This window comes from Balaenoptera ricei, chromosome 6 (assembly GCF_028023285.1).
Source record: "Balaenoptera ricei isolate mBalRic1 chromosome 6, mBalRic1.hap2, whole genome shotgun sequence".
NCBI classification, from domain to species: domain Eukaryota; kingdom Metazoa; phylum Chordata; class Mammalia; order Artiodactyla; family Balaenopteridae; genus Balaenoptera; species Balaenoptera ricei.
Window position 1 is genome coordinate 101,618,043 of NC_082644.1, and position 22,092 is coordinate 101,640,134.

The window sequence follows — 22,092 nt, forward strand, 5'->3', positions numbered from 1 at the left end:
AAATATGTTTGTTAACAAGTCAATGAATAAGAGATAATCCTGTTTCCTATATTAACATTTTTGTTTGTTGCTTCCTGTCATTAAAAAGTTCTATTTTAAAAACTATTTAAATAGAATGAAATTTAGGGGAAAAAAAAAATGTTCAAGAAAATAAAAATCTTTTTTTTTTTTGGCCACACCTTGCGGCTTGTGAGATCTTAGTTCCCCCACCAGGGATTGAACCGGCACCCCTGGCAGTGAAAGTATGGAGTCCTTACCACTGGACTGCCAGGTAATTCCCCTAAAAATCATTTTATCACTAACACCCAGAGATAATAACTGTGGGTCAATCTTTAAAACTTACATACCTGGCTTTTTCCTTTCAACATCAAAAGATTAGTTACTTTGCCAAATGGTAGACCTAATGATATGACCTCTGCTTCGGTGACATCACTTGGAATTTTGCGAAGATGGAGAACACGGGAAGGCGAACAGGGAGGTCTATCTCCTTTAAATTTCTTGTTGTCATTCCCATTAGCTAAAAAATATAAGATTTTTAAAAAAATTACTGAAACTAATTTGGGTTGACATATTACATTAACCATATCATCACATTTGACATTTGATATTCCAAGAGTTTCAGGTTTTGAAATTCAGGAACTACAGGGCTGATGGGAGAAGAGTAGAAGACAGTGGAAAACAAAACCATCCACCTTTCAATGAATGGGTTGATTTTTCACTGCAGGTATTATATTTTTTTTAAATTGAACTCTGATTTTTAACTTCAAGGAAAAGTGCTGGGTAAATGAATTACATATTTAGAGGTATCAAAACCTCTAAATAGTCAACTATTTGTTGTGAATAGAGAACAATATTTATAATATCTTTAATGTATTTTTAAAGGTATTTTTCTAATTTGTCCTATTACTAATTAAACAAATAAGAATAATAACTTTTAGGAAAGACAGTAATAAAAATTTTATATTTATCACACCCTACGAGGATTTGGATTTGAGACGCATGTTTATGAAAATAAGTTTATTTCTTAGGCATCATATAATTTTTACCAATCTATTTTTTAAAGTGCTTTTAGAACCTAAACTGTGGTTTCCTAGGATAATCTTATTCCTTATGATACAGGCAGTTCTTAATATAAGCATCATCACCTTTCTAGAAATGCAAATTTTTAGCCCCACCTCAGACCTACTGAATCAGAAACATCCCAGCAACTGTGTTTTAACAAGCTCTCCAGATGATTCTGAAGCAACCTAAAGTTTGAGAACCACTGCTGTAAAATTAAGAAATCCATTATGCCAGTTTACAGCCAAATTTTATTTAAAGCTTATGTTTTAACAGTGACAATAACTAGAACTGACAAGCCTGTAACGAGTACTCAAATTTATGTACATAAGATTCAGAAATGTTTTTCTCCCAGAAATAACACCAAGTAAGACTGAATGCAAATTATCTGAAAGCCAAAAGTTTCATTACAGTGTTGTTTTTTTAATACTAAAATACTTAGCAGTGTTAGGAGGAAAATATAATCTTTCCAAACACCTAAGATTATCATTTTTCTAAACACTAGTGGAACTTTACAATCAGGTGTGTGATCCTAAATAAACAAATTTCATGAGGACCACATAAAAATTATATGGCAGTATTGTGTACCCATAGCTGTGGCACAGAACTCAACTTGCTTGCAGGTAAATAGGTTGACTTAATACCAAAACCAGCACTTGCTCCCAAATTCTCTATGTTCATGAATGCAGGCAACATCCTACCTGGACCCAAATACCATCAATTCCTAGAGGTCCTTACAGGTCTGTGCCTGTATATAACAAATGCCTAGGAGAGTGCGGAAAATAATCGGCAAATATTTGTTGGAAATTAATCTGGGAGGCAAGAGGTTCCTTCTCCTTTCTCATTAATCATCATGAAATACTGATTTTTCCCTCCAAAATGACTGACTCCATTTTCATCTCCACTCTCAATGTCACCTCACCTATGATCTTGGCCCCTTCTACTCTCCCTTCCTCTAGTTTCACCCCTCCCCCACTTCCACTCAGATCCAACATCATATCAATCTAAACAGATGTATCATGTCTTTATCCTGCTCTAAAAACCCTGACAGGATTCCAGCTACCTAAAATGTCCATTAGTTTCTAGTTTTCACGCTGCTTTCATTTACACTGCTTCACTGGAGTTGACAAAAATATACTAAGTTAAATATTATTAATTTTAACAGATGAAGAGACAGGTTCAGAGATTAAATAATTTTTGTACACAGCTAGCAAGTGATAAAAGCATTATTCAAACTTAAGTTTAAAGGTAATTTTCTTAACCACAAAAATCTCAAAGTGTCTTACCATTCGTAGAAAAAAGTAAGCAACCTGACAGTGACAATAAATTTTCAGAGTATGTGCAGGTTTATGAGGATTATAATGATAATACTGTCACTAGATTAAATGCCAAATATCACCTCCTGGACAGGAGTGAAAGCCAAGCATGAAGTGCCTTTCTGCACCCTCCCTCCCTGTAAGCCTAGATGGCTAGACAACAATACCACCACCTTGTGCGTTCTTAAGCAGCACAAAGTGTTAAAGACTAGAAAAACATACTAAAGGCCAAAGGCTTTTGTAAGTTTACCCAGAATATTCCAAAATGAATGAATGAACATTAAGAAGGTTGTTTCTTTAACTGAGGTGTTCATAATCTCCATAAAACTATGTGTGAGAAAAAATGAATACCTACACAAGCTATTTGAGCTTGCACTGAACTATCAAATAAAGACCTATGGCGACAAATTTTTATCAAGAATTATGCAAATATATCACCATTTTAGGTTGTTAATTGTTCTGCATTATAAAAGTGCCTGCGCTACGTTCAGAGTATGGGCTATGAAATCAGACATCTTGTTCTGACATAACTGAGCCTGAGATTCTTCTCGGATAAAATGAGTATAATAACAGTATTTGGAAAATGTAGTATGAGTATTTAGAAAATTAAATATGATAACATTTAAATGCTAGGTGCAATGCCTAGTACAAAGTGATCAATAATCTATGTCTTCATTTTCTTAGGAGGGCTTATTTTACCTGGAAAGTATGTTCTTTCTACTTTTTTGGTGCTAAAATAATGATTGTGGACAACAGTGGATTTTTTTCTCTTGATGTTCTTACTTTGCAAAATTGACATTGCTCAAAATTAATTGAAAATTTTATTATTCTGTGTAATCTAAAAGCCTAAGAACTACTCATCTAGATGACCCAAAAAAGGTTATATCTAAAGACTTGATAAATATAACAATCTAAAAATGAAAAATGCATATAAGCAATTATATGGAATTATAATTTAATAAAAGAGGAAAGAAAATTGCAATGCACTGAATACATAACTTTGACAAATTATTCCCTGTACAAAAGGATACATCACAGACTTTCCCAAAATTGTATTATGAAAACAAGCATTCAAAATACTTAGCTTGCATAAATCTTGTATTTTTTTAATATAATGAAAAGTCCTGAATGCCTACTACATATTAATTATGTTCCAAAGGGATAAGTGGAAGAGGCTTTTTAAAAATTCATATATTCCCATCTCAAAACTGAAGGGATCTACCAAGAAAACTATCCTAGAAATATGGATCTTTTTACAAATTCAACTTTATTAGGGTATTCTTTAGGTATAGTAAAATCCACCTGCATTTTAAATGCAGAGTATGACAGCCTTTGACAAATAACCCATATGACCACAAAAAACCATTGAACCTGGACTTTTTCATTATCAATTTGATTTTTAAAACAAGTACAGGGCTATTTAGGTTTTCTATTTCTTTTGCACCTGTGTTTTTCAAGGAATTGGTCCACTTCATCTAAACTGTCAAACTTATTGGCTTAAAATTGTTCACAATATTCACTTGATATCTATCTTAGCCTGCTCAGGACACCATAACAAAATACGATAGACAGAGTGGCTTAAACAATACAAATTTACTTTTTCACAGTTCTGGAGACTAGAAGTCCAAAATCAAGGGTCAGCATGGTCACTTTCTAGTGAGGATTCTTCCTGGCTTATAGACAGCCACCTTTTCACATGGTCCTCACATGGCAGGGGTGGAGGGAAAAAGCAAGCTCTTTGGCATCTCTTCTTATAAAGACATTAATCCCAGTGAGGGCCCCACTCCAAAGGCCCCATCTCCAAATATCATCACACTGGGGGTTAGGGCTTAAACATATGAATTTTGGGGGTACACAAACATTCAGTCCATAACAATATCTTTTTAATGTCTACAGGATAGTTCTTGATATTGGTAATTTCTGTCTTTTTTTTAATAAACCTACCTAGAGGTTTATTAATTTTATTGATCTATTAAAAAAACAGCTATTGGTTTCATTAATCCTCATTTTCTGTCATTAACTTTTGTTTTCATATTTAATATTTTCTTTTCTATTTACTTGGGGTTTAATTTGCTCTTCTTATGCTACACTTAGAAGCTTAGATCATTCATTGTAGACTTTTTTCTAATAAAATATTTAAAGCTGTAAATTTCCTTCTAAGAACAGCTCTAGCTGAACCCTGCAAACTTTAGTAAATTGTGTTTTCATATATTAATTCACTTCAAAATATCTTCTAATTTCCCTTGTGACTTCTTATGTGATCCATGGATTAAGTGTTACTTTCTTTTTCCAAGCAACTGGAGATTTTTTTCTCACATATTTGAGGATCATTTCTTAAAACTGCTAATACAATTCTAATGCATAATTTTAATGCATTCATATTTACTGAGACTCAAGGACCCAGCATACAGTTTTTACCTTGCTGACCATTTCATGTGAACTTGAAAAGAATATGTATGCTGATGGTGTGCGGGAGACCGTTCCATATGTCAACGAGGTCAAGCTGGTTGATAGTGTTGAAAACTTCTATATTAGGTGATCTACAAACTTCTTCTAAAGGGTCACATAAATATTTTAGACTTTGTGGGCCATACAGGCTCTGAACCAACTATTCATCTCTGCAGTTGTAACATGAAAGCAGCCGTAGATGACATCTTGCAGAAAAACCTGAACGAACTTTTTGGCCAAGCCAATAAATAAGTACGACTGTGTTCAAATAAAGTTTTATATATAGACAGTGAAATTTAATTTCATATAAGTTTCATGTATCAGAAAATTTTCATGTATCAGAAAATATTCTTTGTGCTTTTCACCATTTAAAATGTAAAAATCAGGACTTCCCTGGTGGTCCAGAGGCTAAGACTCTGCGCTCCCAATGTAGGGGGCCTGGGTTTGATCCCTGGTCAGGGAACTAGATCCCACATGCTGCAACTAAGAGTTCGCGTGCTGCAACTAAAGATCCCGTGTGCTGCAACAAAGATCCTGCATGCCGCAACAAAGACCAGGCAGAGCGAAATACATACATACATAAATAAATGTTTTTTTTAAACAAAAATGTAAAAATCAATCTTAGCTCATGGGCAATACAAAAATGGGCAATGGAATGGATCTGGCCCACAGGGCAGAGTTTGCTAATGCCTGCTCTGGATCCTTATTGATTTTTATCTACTACACTATCAATTACTGAGAGAGGAGTGTTGAAATCTCCAGCTGTAATTGTGGATTTGTCTATTTCTCTGTTTAGTTCTATTAGTTTTACTTTATGTATTCTGAAGCTCTGTAATTAGGTGAATATATATATTTAGGATACATATATTTATCAAGAAATATAAATAAATGGAATACAAAGTAATAAATGACAAATAAAATGGAATATAAAAAATAATCTAAAGAAAGCCAGGAAACAAAGGAAAAACAGAACAAAATATACGGGACAAATAGGAAATAAATAGCAAGATGGAAGACTTAGGGGGGTGCGGATACAATCCCTGGCTGGGGAACTAAGATCCTGCATACCTCATGGCCAAAAAAAAAAAAAAAAGACTTAAACCCAACTACATCAATAATTATATTAAGTGAAACTGGCATAAAGATTCCAATTGAAAGGCAGAGATTATGGTCTGGATAAAAGCAAAACAATTATAAGGTGTGAATAAGAAACCCATTTAAAATATAAAATCCAGGTTAAAAGTAAAAGGATGAAAAAACATAAATATGTAAACCCTAATCACAAGAAAGCTGGAGTGGCTGTACTAATATCAGACAAAGTAGACTTCAGGAAAAGGAATATCATCAGGGATAAAGAGAGACATTTCATAATGATAAAGGGATCAATTTATCAAGAAAACATAATATGTCACACATAAAACATGCACATAAATGGCAGATAATCTCTGCTTTTTAATTATAATCTTTACTTTTTTTGTTTACTTTTTTTTAAGCGACTGCTCTGGGGTTAAATTGACAATTCATATCTTTAACTTACCCCAGTCTACCTTAAAATAATATTATAACACCTAGGTATTATGTAAGAACTTTTCAAAGTATATGTCTATTTCCCTTATCATATCCTTTGTGTTACTATCATATATTATACTTTTCACATATGCTATAACTCCCCAAATATATTAATATTATCTTGCTTTAAATAGTCAATTACCTTTTTTTCTTTTTGTATCTTATTTTATTCACTTATTGTGTCTTATGGAACTTTCCATAGAGAGCATTCTATACTTTTTTTTCAAATAATTTTTTACTGTGGTATAATACACATAACATAAAATTCGCTATCTTAACTATTTTTAAACGTAGAATTCAGTGGTGTTAAACACATTCATAATGTGTAACTATCACCACCATCTAACTCCACAGCACTTTTCACCTTGTAAAACAGAAACTCTATACCCATTAAAAAGTAGTTCCCTATTCCTCCCTTCTTCCAGCCCCTAGCAACCACCATTCTATTCTGTCTCTAAGATTCTGACTACTCTAAGTATTCTTTCTTATTTCCTTTCGTGCATATCATATAGCTATTTTCTTTGTGGTTACCATGGGGATTACATTTAACATCCTAAAGTTATAACACTTTAATTTGAATTTAGACCAGCTTAACTTCAATAACATACAAAAACTCTGCTCCTTTACAGCTCTGTCCCCACCCCTTTCCGTTATTATCACAAAATTACATCTTTATACAACGTGTGCCCAGAAACACAAACTAACAATTCTTTTAATGCATGAGTCTCCTAAATTATTTAGAAAACAAAATGTGGAGTTACAAACCAAGTCACTTGGTAGCTTTTAGATTAATAATTTTTAAAAAATGTATTAGCCCCTTAAATCTGCAGAAAACAAAAAGTAGATAACGAACCATTGTTAGAATAATATTGGCTTTTATAAGGGCCTTCACTGAGATCTTTATTTCTTCATATGACTTTGAGCTACTGTCTGGTGTCCTTTCATTTCACCCTAAAGGACTCCTTTGAATATTTCTTGCAGGGCAGATCTAGTGGTAATAAAATCCTTCAGTTTTTGCTCATCTGGGAATTTCTCTCTCACTTTTGAAAGAAAAATTTACCAAACATAGGATACTTGGTTGACAGTTTTATTCTTTTAGCACTTTGAATATATTGGCCCACTGACTTCTGTCCAAAGTTCCCAAAGAGAAATCTGGTCATATTCTTATTGAGGATCCCCTGTATGTGATAAGTTGATTCTCTCTTGATACTTTCAGGATTCTCTCTTTGTCTGACTTTTCAAAGTTTGATTATAAAGCTGTCTCAGTGTGGGTCTCATTGAATTCATCTTACTTGGAGTTCATTAAGCTTCTTGGATGTTTATATTCACGTTTTTCATCAAATTTGGGAATGTGGTAACTCTGGAAATTAGATTCTTCCCCTTTCTAAGGGTTTTCTCATTTGTGTTATTGTTTTTATTGTTTCTGATTGTTTTAGACTGTGTTTACGCCAAGAATCAGCTTGAGGTGTAAATTTAAGTTCTTCTCAGGTGTCTTCTGAGCCTTTTCCTGGGCATGCACTATCAAATTCTAATTTTCCCTGTAGATGCAGCTGTTTTTTAATGTCCTAGTCTTCAATATTTGGCTCCCAAAAGGGGAAAAAAGGGAAAATGAAGGGGAGGAGGGTGTGGAAAGCACCAGCCCTTTATATGCTCTGGAAGTCACATATATTGGGAGTGGGGCGTGCTGGCTTGCAACAATAGGGGGAGATGCAAGAACAATGGCTGCCTACCTCTTTGTCTGTACCTGCATGATCAGAAGAAGCAATCAGCAATCAGAGCACAGACCCCTTGAAGTTGAAGGACAAGGTCCTTTTTGCCTACCCTGGCTCCTATTTGTAAGCTGCTCTGGAACCACACAGTTGCCTGCCATGTGACTGAGGGTGAGGGATGGGTAGCTGCTACTGCGCTAAGAGCTAAAATTGACCAAAATTAACCACAATTTACCTTCCAAGTCTTCCCCTGGAACTTGCAAGCCTTCAAAAGACTCCAGAGTTCTAAATTAGCTATAGACAGATTCTGCCAGTACAATTGTTGTCTAGGTAGAAAGACAGACTCCTGGTGCTTCTTACTCTACCATCTTCCCAGAATCCCTCAATTATCTTTTAAATTAACCAAAAAAATGAGAAAGAAAAGTCACATATCCACATATTTACCACTTTGTGTAGACCCAAGTTTCCACCTGGTATCATTTTCCTCAAGTCTGAGGAATTTCCTTTTCCATTTCATAAAATGTAAGTCTGTTACTAACAAATGCTCTCAGCTCTTGTGTGCCTCAAAGAAGGCTTTATTTTAACTTTATTTTTGAAAAATATTTTAACTGGATATAGAATTTCAGTTTCATTGTATTTATCTTCAGTACTTTAAAGATGTTGCTCCATTGTCTTCTGGTTTGCACAGTTTCAGGCAAGCACTCTCTCATTACTCTTATCTTTGTTTCTCTGAATAAATGTGACTTTTTTCCTCTGGCTACTTTTAAGATTTGTTCTGCATTCCTGGTTTTCAGCAATTTGATTATGAGGAGATTTGGTGTGGTTTTCACTGTGTTTATCCTGCCTGTGGTTCACCGAACTTCTTGGATATGTGGCTTTACAGTTTCCACCATATCTGGAGTATTTTCAGTCATTATTTCTTCAGATATATTTGTTTCCCCACCCCCAACTTTTTTTCTGGAACTTCAATTATACATATGTTTAGACCACTTAATTTTGTTCTACAGGTTATTAAGGCTCTGTTCATTTCTTTTTCAGTCTTTATTTATTTATTTTTTTTGGTCTATGTGCTTTAGTTTCTATTGCTGTCTTTAAATTCACTGATCATTTCTTTTACAGAATATTAGTGCTGTTACAGCCATGCCATTTTTTTTTTAGATATTATAATTTTATCTCTAGAAGTTCTATTTGATTTTTAGCTTTCATTTTCTCCCTGTTATGTTGATATTTTCCTTTAAATCCTTTCACATACTTTAATAACTGTTCCAAAGTACAAATCTGCTAACTTCATCATCTGTTATTTTCTAGGAGTGTTTCTGTTGACTGATTTTTCTCCTAGCTATAGGTTGCAATTTTTGATTGAATGTTCAACATTGTGAGCACTGGAATTGTTTTATTCCTTTAAAGTGCCAGTCTCCTTTCTGGAAAAAAGTTAAGTTACTTTAAGATCAGGTAATTGTTTTGGAGCTTGTTTTTAAGTCTTGTTAGGGTGGGTTTAGAATAGCCTTTATGCTAGAGCTGATATACCACCCCTACCAGTAAGGCATGTGTGGCTTAATATTCACCAATAGATTCAAGGGCAGGTTTCTGGAGCACTTTTCTCACAGATGGAAGCTAGAACTCCTACAGGCAGCAAGACGAAAGAGGAAAAAAACATGCAGAGATGCCCCAGAAGTAACACTTCCACTTATATCTCGTTAGACAGCACTTAAAATCACATGACCACACCTAGCTATAAGGAAGACTGGAAAAGCAGTCATTTAATCTGGGTGGCAATGTGCCCAGATAAAAATTAGAGCTCTGTTGCTAAAGAAAATAGAAAGTATTGGGGTACCCAACAAACAATCTCTGCCATAATTCCTAAGATTAAATTTAGGAGGAAAAGCATATGATTTATGTAGAAAAGTATAAAACATTTTCATAATTACCAAAGGACATAAAATAAGACCTAAAACCATGGACTCACATGCCATATTCCCAGATGGAAAAATAATTATACAAAAAGATCAACATTTCAGAATCCCTAAGATCTTATGGGGAAAGAATGGGGAATGAGGGGCTGTTTTAGAACTACACAAAATAATTTAAAGTTCATATGTCCATTATAGGCTAAGAGACATTCTTAAGGAATATTAATATCTAAGCAGAACGACCAGTTTGCCTGGGACAGTCACAATTTGGCATCATTGTTCTAGCAACCTGTACAGTTTAACATCTTCTCTTTTGAAAAAAAATTATTAACAGTTGCATTGAAATAAGCTAGAATAGGCTTAGTAGATCCAATTGATTTTTTTAACTTCCAGTTTTTGCCATGGTCTCCTCTAATAGTTTATAAACCACATGTACAGTGATTAAATCTGAATGTTAACCAATGTTAACCAGTGAGACGGAATCTCTTCATGACTTTTTCACAGACAACACACAGAGTCTTTGATTTAAAAAGGAAAGAAGGGAAGAAGGGAGGGAGGGAGGGAGGAAGGGAGGAAGAGAGGGAGGGAGGAAGGAAGGGAGGAAGGAAGGAAGGAAGGAAGGAAGAAAAAAGAAAAGAAATGCAGTGGCAGTGGGGACTTCCCTGGTGGCGCAGTAGTTAAGAATCTGCCTGCCAATGCAGGGGACATGGGTTTGAGCCCTGGTCTGGGAAGATCCCACATGCCGCAGAGCAGCTAAGCCCATGCGCCACAACTACTGGGCCTGCACTCTAGAGCCCGCAGACCACAACTACTGAGCCCGCACGCCACAACTACTGAAGCCCACATGCCCTAAAGCCCGTGCGCGGCAACTACTGAGCCCACATGCTGCAATTACTGAAGCCTGTGTGCCTAGAGCCCGTGCTCTGCAACAAGAGAAGCCCCTGCAATGAGAAGCCCGCACACCGCAATGAAGAGTAGCCTCTGCTTGCCACAGCTAGAGAAAACCCGCATGCAGCAAAAAAGACTCAACATAGCCAAAGGAAAAAAAAAAAAAGAAAACAATTTGAAAAGAAATTTTTAAAAATTTTTTAAAATTTTAAAAAAATTTTTTAAAAAAGAGAAGAAATGCAGTGGGACACAAGTAGCTAAGGATAGCTCCTAACTCCTTCCATCAGTATTCAACCTGCTACCTATGCTATTCATTTGGCTGCCAGGCTGCCAGTCTGTGGAAAATGTGGGAATTACAGGCCAGTTACACATGAAATACAATTCTGTTTATAATCATTCCATTTTATATCTTATAGTAAATCCATAAATCTGTAATTCTGAATTAATTTGCAAAGTTTCTTCTCCATGTGTAAACAATAAAGTGTCAGGTGTTAATATGTTGACACCACTAACAGAACTTTGCAAACAGTTAAATTATATCAGTTTTATCATCATCTGCTAACATTAGAAAATCAGTTATTACCCAATAATGGTATAATATTAAATACTTTCAATGGAATAAAAGGAAAGTTTTTGGGAAGTCATTCTATCAAAAGTGAAATGTGTGACACTAATGGAAATTCAGTTTAAAAAACTCAGCTAAAAATAAAACTTCTTTGGGGTAATAATACAAATATAAATTTTGGTGCAGCAAGATGTCATGGCAAAAACAGTGTTCTGACAGTCCCATGAAGTAGACATGTATCTGCAATCGATTTGGTGCACACATAACTTGTTACCAAACAAGCAATATTCTACAGATAGAAAGAAAAATTATAGTCGTCAAATTTTACAAATATTTTAAAATCCACATTTAGATGAACTGAACTACAAAAATTTTGTGATGAAGACTATACTGAATACAAAAAAGATCTTTCAACACAATACATGGCTTTCTTTTAGCTATGCATTATCAATGTGATTTTTTAAATTATTTGTGTCTTTGAAGAACTACTTAAGTAACTTACAAAGGGATTTAACTTGTTTATAAACGAACCCTAAAAACTTTCTGACACAATTTGTTTAAAATCAATTAGAAATATTTATTCAAAGAAGTCAAGGAATGGAGTACCAAAATCTTTAGTTTTTGAAGCTTTTAGAGAATTGCAAATACTGAATCAAATATTACAGAAGTATTTTTAATGTATAGGTGACCTAAAAAAAGAAAAGTTTTTGGTTATCAACAGGCAAACCCTTCAGCAGGCCATCCCCTCATAAAAGGCAAACTAAAATTAGAAATTTTCCACGTATCACAGGTATTTAACAAGGACGTCTTATCTCTGTTCATGGATTTGAATGTAAATGTCTGGATTTTTAATTCTCTCTTCCCTTCTGGTAGGAATCCCCAAAGCAATAAATTAACATATACATTAGGACATGTTAGGTGCTGGTGATACCCTAGCAAGTCTAGCAGAGCAAACACAAAACTTCCCTGAAGATTCTCACAGAAGAAAAAAATAATTCAGCTATAGATTACCTCACAACCAAAAATTATGAATCAAGGAAAAATAATATACCATAAGCAAATACTAGCAGACACAAAACCCAGTAATATTAGCACCCCCAAGAACTCCATAATTGTAAAATCTGAGACTATAAAAATTTTGTTTTAAATAATTAAAAAATTAGGGGAAAAAAGCAATAGAAACCATAAGAAAAGAACACGATACCGTTTTTCTAAATAACAACAAAACTAGATCTTTAAAAATGAATCAAAACAGAGAAAAATGAAAAATATATGCCTTGAAATCAATTACTCAATAGAAGTATTAAACAGCATATTAGACAAAGCTGAACAAATAATGAGTGAATCAGAAAACCATTTCAAGGAAATTATCCAAAATACAGGACCTTAATGAGAAAAAGGTGACAGTAAATGTAAGAGGTTAAAACAATTGCAGGACTAAATGAGGTGGTCCTATACATGTCTAACTGGAGTTCCAAAAGGAAACAATTCTTTGGAAAGTAGGGTCACTCCTAGACAGAATAAATGAAAGTAAGTCTGCAGCAATGGTCTTCAACCCTGGCTGCACCTTACATGTATCACCTAAGAAACTTTAGAAACAAATTAAAAACAGTGCCTAGGTCCCCCTTCCCCCTCCTGTAATTTTGGAATCGGTGTGGAGTAGGTCAAGTTATCTGTATTTTCTTCAAAGCTTCCCAAGCTATTTTAGTGAACATCCAGGGTTGAGAACTAGTGATCCACACCTAGACACAGCTAGAGAAACCACAGAACAAAATTAAAGAGAAAAATGTTAAAACAACTACAGAGAACTAATACTATCTACAAAATAATAAGCTAGACTGACAAAAGACTTCTCAACAACAGATGCCAAAAGAATAATAAAACAGTACCTTCAAAGTACTGAGAGAAAATAACTGTCAACCTGGAATTCTAAATAGCTAACTACCATTCAATAGTAATATCAAAAAAGACATTTTTAGTCAGTCTAAGAGGTTACCATTTATAGAGTTTTGCTGAAATAGTTACTAAAGAGGATGTGCTTTAAGAAGAAAAACACTGAACCTAGAATGGAATGGGATACAAGAAGAAACTGAAAACATAAAAGCAAAACACAGCAGACTACTGATGCCAGCTAAACTCACAGCTCATACTTCTTTTCCTAAGTAATCAATCAACCAGGATGTCAGTCTTTCTGGTCATCCATCCCAGTAGTTTGTAATCATGACCAAACAAACTGACCTCAGTTTTAAAAATAAGAACAGGGCTTCCCTGGTGGCACAGTGGTTAAGAATCCTCCTGCCAATGCAGGGGACACGGGTTCGAGCCCTGATCCAGGAAGATCCCACACGCTGCGGAGCAACTAAGCCCGTGCGCCACAACTACTGAGCCTGCGCTCTGGAGCCCGTGAGCTACACCTACTGAGCCTGAGTGCCACAACTGCTGAAGCCCACGTGTCTAGAGCCCGTACTCTGCAGCAGGAGAGGCCACCACAATGAGAAGCCCGTGCACCGCAACTAACCCCGCTCGCTGCAACTAGAGAAACCCACGCGCAGCAACGAAGACCCAATGCACCCAAAAATAAATTAAAAAATAAATAAATTTATAAAAAAAAGAACAAACACATGGGTCCCACCCTAGATGTACTGTTAACTCTAGGAGTAAGGGCCGAAATTTTCTTAAAAGCCTACCAGATCAAGAGGATAATCAGATTTAGGAACTTCAGATTTCTAGCATTTCCTTCATTCAGCAGGTTCTCTTAAAGTGTGGTTCCTCAAATGGCAGCATCATCATTACCTGCGAACTTGTGGAAATGCAAATTCTCAGGACCCACTCCAGATCTACTGAATTAGAAATTCTGAGGATGGACTCTGCAACTGTGCTTTAACAAGCCCTCCGGGTGATTCTGACGCCAGGTCAATTTTGAGAAAGCCGCTTTAATCTCCTGCTCTAAGTACCCTGTTCACACTTCCACATGAACAAACCCCCTGCTGCTGTCCTGCCTACAAAATCCTTCCATTTAGTCTTCTAGAGCAATGTACCATGGCTGACCAATTCCCAAACATTCTTAATCTCTTCACTGGATTTTCTTTACATCTTTTGTCTTAACTGAACCTGGTTCACTTCTCTTATAGGGTCTTCACATAAAGGCTGTTCACTCTCCTAAACATCATGTAACTCAGGGTCTGGAAAGTGAGGTCTACTCATTCCCTAACTCCCTATAACACCAAAACATCTGGATAAAAATCTCACCTTTTCTGAGACTCTCCACTCTCATGGCTTCAGTTGTTAAGTGTATATGATACTGACTTCCAAATTTCTCTTTATGATGTTGAGACCAGAACCCACTACCTGTCTCACACTTCCATCTGGATATCCCCAGAGGAACCTCAAATCAATATATAAAAATCTGGGGACTTCCCTGGCGGTCCAGTGGTTAAGACTCTGTGCTTCCAATGCAGGGGGTGCGGGTTCGATCCCTGGTCGGGGAACTAAGATCCCACATGCCATGTGGCCAAAAAAAACTGAACCTGCCATATTGTCCAACCCTGTTCTTCCTGTACTTTCTAATATAAATGAAGGCACCACAATTCACCTATCCAATTATCTAAGTCTAAACCTACAAATCATCAATGGAATTCCTTATTCAAACATTCGATTAATCACCAATTACCATCAATTATTTCACCTTCTGTTAAGTTCTCTAATTCTCTCCATCACAACTACTACTGCTATAGTACAAATTCTCCCCCCTTACTAGGATTTCCTATACAGCAATAGCCTCCTAACTGCTCACTCTCTCTCAAGGACTGCACTCCTCCAATTCATTTTACAGTCCTTAAATTTCAAGAACATTTATTTTTAAAATCATGTGAACTTATAGTTTTAATACTTCTACTCTAAATCCATCATCATTCAACACAAGTTTTTAAATCTAGCTCTTTTACTCAATAGTTCTAGATCACCAACTTACTGATAATTTTATCACAACTATGTAACAAAGAATGTCAGTCAAAAAAGGAATTATCTAATCCAATCCAAATTAATGCTTAAAATTTAAGAGTGCTGTAACTAGTAATTTCATCTATATGAACTTCACTGCCACAAATTTTAGTTTTTGTTATAAATAATAGCACTCCATGTTTATAAGATGAGCAAAATAAGAACATTGTGAAAAAAAATTTTTTGAAACCCAGAGAAAGACAACATCTCAGATTTTGAAAAAATGAAAACTCACCATACACACCTGCAGAACGAGTGGAATTGTTCATGGTAAAAGGTCCGTTAACGACGTCGGAAGAAAGAAGCTCATCAGATCCCCGCTGAAAAGCAAGAGCAATATTCTGTTAATAAAACAAGTCTTGGATAATGGTCCATATTTACTACTAAAAATATTAAAAGCTAATATTACTTAATCTGAATATCAGGCACTTAAGGGGAAGTCCTCAAGAATCATAAAATCTAAAGGTTGGAAGTGAACTTAATAGTAAACAAAAATTATTGAACATCCACATGACTGTTAGTTATAAAAAAGAGAACTGCCATCACATAATTGGGGGCATAATCCCACAACCCTTTTGAATCAAACTCAATTCTCCGAGATGTTACAACTGAAGTATCAAAACCATATTTAGGGGTTGAATCCTGACATTGTTTTTGTAGTATATTTTTAAGTATATTTAGTATATTTTAAATACATTTTGGTATATTAAGTACGTTAGGTTTTGTAGTATATATATATTTTTATAAAGGACTGATGACTTTTTTCTTTTGGCTGCGTTGGGCCTTTGCTGCTGCGCGTGGGTTTCCTCTAGTTGCGGTGTGGGGACTACTCTTCACTTCAGTGCGCAGGCTTCTCACTGTGGTGGCTTCTCTTGTTGCGGAGCATGGGCTCTAGGCGCGGGCTTCAGTAGTTGTGGCTCATGGGCTCTAGAGCACAGGCTCAGTGGTTGTGATGCACGGGCTTAGCTGCTCCGCAGCATGTGGGATCTTCCCAGACTAGGGCTCGAACTCATGTCCCCTGCATTGGCAGGTGGATTCTTAACCACTGAGTCACCAGGGAAGTCCAGTAGTATATTTTTAAGTATTTGCGTGCAAATAATTTGTGTAGCACTCTCTGACTTTTTCATAGATGTGTATTTTTAAAAGTTGAACACAAAGATGCAATGTATTTCTATATTGGTCAAATCCTTTAAGTAAGTGATTTTTTCATTCATTAATCCTTAAAATGATCTTTAATGTGTACTATTTCTTAAACAACTACTGTTTAAGTAATTTAGACTTTTTTTCAGGTAAGAGTTTTGACCAATTCCAGAGTTGAACTGTCAAAGCTGAAAGACAAGTCAGTCTAGCCTTTTCATTGTAAAACCATAAGGTCTTTTACCAAGATTAAAATGTTTATACCTAGGAAGTACAATAAACACCGTGTATAAATTTAAAAACAACCTATTTCAAATGGTAGTTTGTTCAGCTGTCGGTCAATTTTTTTTTGGCGGTGCCATGCGGCTTGTAACATCTTAGCTCCCCAACCAGGGATCACACCCCGGGCCCCCGCAGTGGAAGCATGGAGTCCTAACCACTGGACCACCAGAGAATTCCCAAGCTCGGTCAACTTTTAAGAACAAATATTTCAGTCTACTAGATGATAAAACCTAATCCCCAAACTATCCTACAAAAGTTATAACATCAACAGTGCTCCAACAGATATTTAATGTTTAGGAGTAAGGACCACTCCTGCAGGGAACAACCTCAGCCTTTGCTGAAGAAAAGCAAACCACCAATGTGTTTGCATAATATAAATACAATTATTTAAACAATTCCTGTATTAAACATCCAGAAATTACTCCCTTTGGTCTTTCACCCGTAAGTTTATAGAGACAGTTTGGAATAAGAGAAAGGAACTAAGTGAGCACGTGAGATGAAATAAAATTGAAAATCTCAAATTCCAGAAAGACTTGGATTATGACCTCACTAAAAGCAAAGGTCTTCCTGAGAATATGTGAAATACAGGCAATATGTGAAATACAGATATTGGCAGACAAAGACAGACTTTGTATAGCTGCCTGCCAGTGGATACGGAAAGGTGAATTTTTGCAGTTTTAAATGTAGTAAAAATTTAAACATGCCCAACATGTTTTTATATATGAGGAATTTGATAAACTATGTGTTACTAATAGATATATTTTCAACACATATGAGTGTAGTGTCAATATCAAGTATCAATTTTCTACATGTAAACTGAATTAATTTGGTCTTAGAAACCACTTAGAGGGACTTCCCTGGTAGCGCAGTGGTTAAGAATCCGCCTGCCAATGCAGGGGACATGGGTTCGATCCCTGGTCCGGGAAGATCCCACATGCTGAGGAGCAACTAAGCCCGTGCGCCACAACTACTGAAGCCCGTGTGCCTAGAGCCCGTGCTCCGCAACGAGAAGCCACTGCACCACAACGAAGAGTAGCCCCCGCTCACCACAACTAGAGAAAGCCTGCAAGCAGCAACAAAGACCCAACGCAGCAAGGAAGGAAGGAAGGAAGGAAGGAAGGAAGGAAGGACAGACGAACTTAGAGATCACTTGAGCTCTTTTCTAGACTTGCAGGAGTATGTTAAAATGTCAACTAAATATTAATTCTAGGTGGACTGCAGATTGAAACGTAAAAGACAAAACAATAAAGACTCTAGGAGATAACAGAAAAAAGCATCTTCATAATCTTGTGGTAGGGAAAGATTTCTTAAACAAGAAACACAATTATTTAAAATAACTGATAAACTACACAAAAATGAAGTTATTTTTATTTACAATATATACAAATATTGAATCATTATGTTGTAGATCTGAAACATAATGTTATTTATCAATTATATCTCAATTTTTAAAAAAAGAATTTTATTAACAAAAGACGTCATTAGGAGATTAAAAAGGCAAGTCATAGAATGGGAGAAAATACTGCAGTACATATAACCAACAAAGATTGTATACCCAGAACTTACTAAGAAAAAGAAGAAAGGCTGGCGGGGGGTTACCCCACTAGGAATGATGTGAAAAAAATCAAGGTAACAGAAAATGACAAGAGAGTTGAACAGGCACCTCACAAGTAAAGTGGTATACTTTATTACTGTTCCAGAGTATTTGTGTCCTTCTTTTCCTGTGAAAGAACCATTCATCCCCATCTATGGCCATGTGACTTGCAATGCCTCTGAGTGGAGGATACCTCCCTGACCCACTGACCTTGAGCACAGTTTTGTGCTATGCTTTGGCCTATGGAGTATGTATGGACATGACCTACATGACCTAAATCCAAGCAGAACTTTTGAAAGAATTAGTTTCTGCCGTTTTTCTTCCTTTTCCCCTCTGAAACAAGAGGGGCATATCCCAAATAGAAGCTGCTCTTTCAGCCTGATTCCCAGAATAAAAACACAACTGTATAGTTCCATAATAGCCACCAACTTTGTAAGTACACAAGAAATGTTTTTCTAAACCATATCTAAATGACTAATACCACACCCAATAAACGTATGAAAAGATGCTCAACCTCAATGGTCATCGGGGAATGCAAATTAAAACCACAATGAAATATAAACATATTAAAAGGGCTGACAATATCAAGTTTTGATAAGAATGTGAAGTGAGAGAACTGTTATACGTTGCTAGTGGAAGTGTAAATTGGTACAATTGATTCAATATACTAAAGTTGAATATATAAATATCCTAGGATCTCTTTTATTCTATTCCTATGCATACACTCAAGAGATTGCCTGCTATGTGCACCTATACATATGAGAATGTTCTCAGCAGCCTTATTTCTAGTAACCAAACTGGAAACAATCAAATGTCATCAACTATAGAATTAACAAATCTTTGTAAATTCATTCAATGATTTACAGCAACGAGAATCAACTACTGCTCTACACAATAACATACAAAAATCTCACATTAAGAAACCCATCACAAAATAATACATACTACATTGTTGCATTTATATAGAGTTCAAAAAGTAGTCAAAACTAAATTATATATCTAAACTATGTACCTACTTGCAAAAGATGAAAATTGGACCCCTTTCTCACACCATATGCAAAAATTAACTCAAGAAGGGTGTATACATAAATGTAAAACTATAAAACTCTTAAAAGGAAACATAAAAGTAAATCTTTGCGGCTTTGGGTTAGGAAATGGTTCCTTGGTAACAAAAGCACAAGTGACAAAAGAAAAAAAATAGATTAATAAAAATAAATAAATTGAACTTCATAAAAAATAAAAACTTTTGTACTTCAAAGGACACCATCAAGAAAATGAAAAGACAAGCCAGAAAATGGGAGAAAATATTTGCAAATCTATTATCTGACGAGGGACTGGTACCCAGAACGTAATCTCTTATAACTCAATAATAAAAAGACAAAATAATGCAATTTAAAAATAGGCAAAGGATCTGAACAGACATTTCTCCAAGAAAGTATACAGACAATAAGCACATGAAAAGATGCACAACATCGTGAGTCACTAAGGAAATGCAAATCAAAACCACAGAGATCACTTCAAATAAAAATTAAGAGCATGACATCACCACATACTTATCAGAACAGTTAAAATAAAAAATAGTGACAATGCCAAATGCAGGTGAGGGATGTGCAAGAAACTGGATGTCTCATACACTGTTGAAAGGAACGTAAAATGGTACAGCCACTCTGAAAAGTTTAGAGGTTTCTTAAAAAACTAAACATAAAGAGCAATCTCAAAAGATCACATGCTCAACACAAAAACTCACATGTTCTATGATTTCATTTATATAACTCTCTCAAAATAACAAAATTATAAAGATGGAAAACCGACTAGTAGTTGCCAGGGGGCAGAGAAGCTTGGGAGAGATAGTATGATTATAAAAGGGTACCATGAGGGAGATCTTTGCGGTGATGGATTAGTTCTGTGGTGAAAATTACATGAACCTACACATGCAATAAAATGAAACAAAACTATACACAGGCATTGTATCAATGTCAATGCCCTTGTTTTTTGTTGTTGTTTCCTTTAAATAAATTTTTAAAATTTTATTTATTATTATTTTTTTAAACATCTTTATTGGAGTATAACTGCTTTACAATGGTATTAGTTTCTGCTGTATAACAAAGTGAAACAGCTATACATATACATATATCCCCATATCTCTTCCCTCTTGCATCTCCCTCCCACCCTCCCTATCCCACCCTGTTATTGTTTTGGGTTTTTTTCCCCAGAAAGAGCATCTTTACTAAACAACAGGAAACAAAACGTGCCAGGAATCTAACCAAACACACAAAGCAGCGGGTGAGACTCCTCATAGGAAAGAATGACCCCCAATGGAACATAAATAGATCCCCTCGAAGTACATATATTTCGCATGAGTATGTACATCCATATGTAATATATTAAAAGAAATTTGGTTTCTATCACGAGAAGTTACTCAGCAATAATAAATCAACATCTCACCTGAGGCCGGGAAGTGAGGGCGCTGCAGCCACATTATAAACCGAGGCGCACCTCACGCCCGCACACGCCTCCCCTCTGTGCGTAGAAAAGTGAGCCAGGGAAGGCAGGTGGCCGTGTGGCCGCGGAGCCCATCCCGCAGAGCCCAGGAGCTGGCTGCAGCAGGGAGGCAAATGCCAGGCTGCGCCTGCCTGGAAGGCCGCGTCGGCTCTGGGGTGAACGGCAGCGCTCAGGACCCCAGCAACAGCACGACAGCGCGCCTGGTTTCCAACTGCGAGCCTGCCTCTGGGGTCCACCCAAGGCCCTCCAGATCTGTGTAGTTTGGCCAGGGGGGGCTTCTCCTAGGATCGAATGGCTTTTGGGAGGCGAGTAGAGTTTCTAGACCCACCAGGGCTCAGCCCACATACACACGTGCACATGCCCACACACACACGTGCTTCAGCGGAGGTCAGCAAGTTGCAAACAAGTATTCTACAGGGGCGTGCTCAAATAGTGCCTGCTTCGGAGTCAGTTTTGTCAACTGCATTCTGAGTTGTCCCCATGCCAAAGTGGACTTGTTCAAAAGATACGAGTTGCTGGAGGCTACAGAGAGAGACACAAGATGTGTTACACACCGGGGGGGGGGGGGGGGGGATGCAACCCTCTCAGGGCTTGGCACAGTGTTTTAGTAACAAAACAAACAGAAGAAATGCACAGGAACCCAATGCCCTTATTTTGATAGTGTAAGTATGTAAGAGGTAACGATTGGGGGAAACTGTGAAAGGTACACAAGACCTCTCTGTAGTACCATTACAGCTTGCTGTGAATCTCTAATTTTTTCAAAATAAAAAGTTAAAAATAAAACAAAACACAACTATGAAGAGATAACATCATTCTGAGCCAGAGGCTTCCTACTGACTTGAAAGACTTGTTGCCAGCCTAGAATAGTCATTACCATCATCACTGTGTTCAACCCTCAAGAGTGGATAAGAAAAGACTGGTCAAGCTGTCAATTACCACAGCTCATTCTCAGAGCTCATCTCTCACACTCTCCTTCTATACAATGGTGGTCCAGAAGGTGTCCCTCCAAAAACAAACAACATTCAAAGAACAACCACAGGAGTTCCTTATGGGAATCTATACATAAGGAAAAGGAAGGAATCAAAAGATAACATATAACAGAAAAATGACACAA

The 22,092-nt window shown here is 36.3% G+C and overlaps 1 protein-coding gene across 6 annotated transcripts in view; it reads right to left on the minus strand.

Annotated features, from left to right (window-relative positions):
• Window positions 1-22,092, minus strand: part of PTBP3 (polypyrimidine tract binding protein 3) — a 94,247-nt gene that overhangs the window by 46,809 nt on the left and 25,346 nt on the right. For 3 of the 6 annotated variants that reach the window (XM_059925322.1, XM_059925321.1, XM_059925319.1), the window contains 2 exons: window positions 15,699-15,783; window positions 348-517 (listed from right to left, as the gene is read on the minus strand). In XM_059925322.1, coding sequence (XP_059781305.1) covers window positions 348-517; window positions 15,699-15,732 — 204 coding nt within the window. In that variant the 5' untranslated portion in view covers window positions 15,733-15,783. Of the gene's footprint in view, window positions 1-347; window positions 518-15,698; window positions 15,784-22,092 lie in introns of those variants that run through there. The other 3 variants (XM_059925324.1, XM_059925320.1, XM_059925325.1) reach the window with 2 other exon arrangements.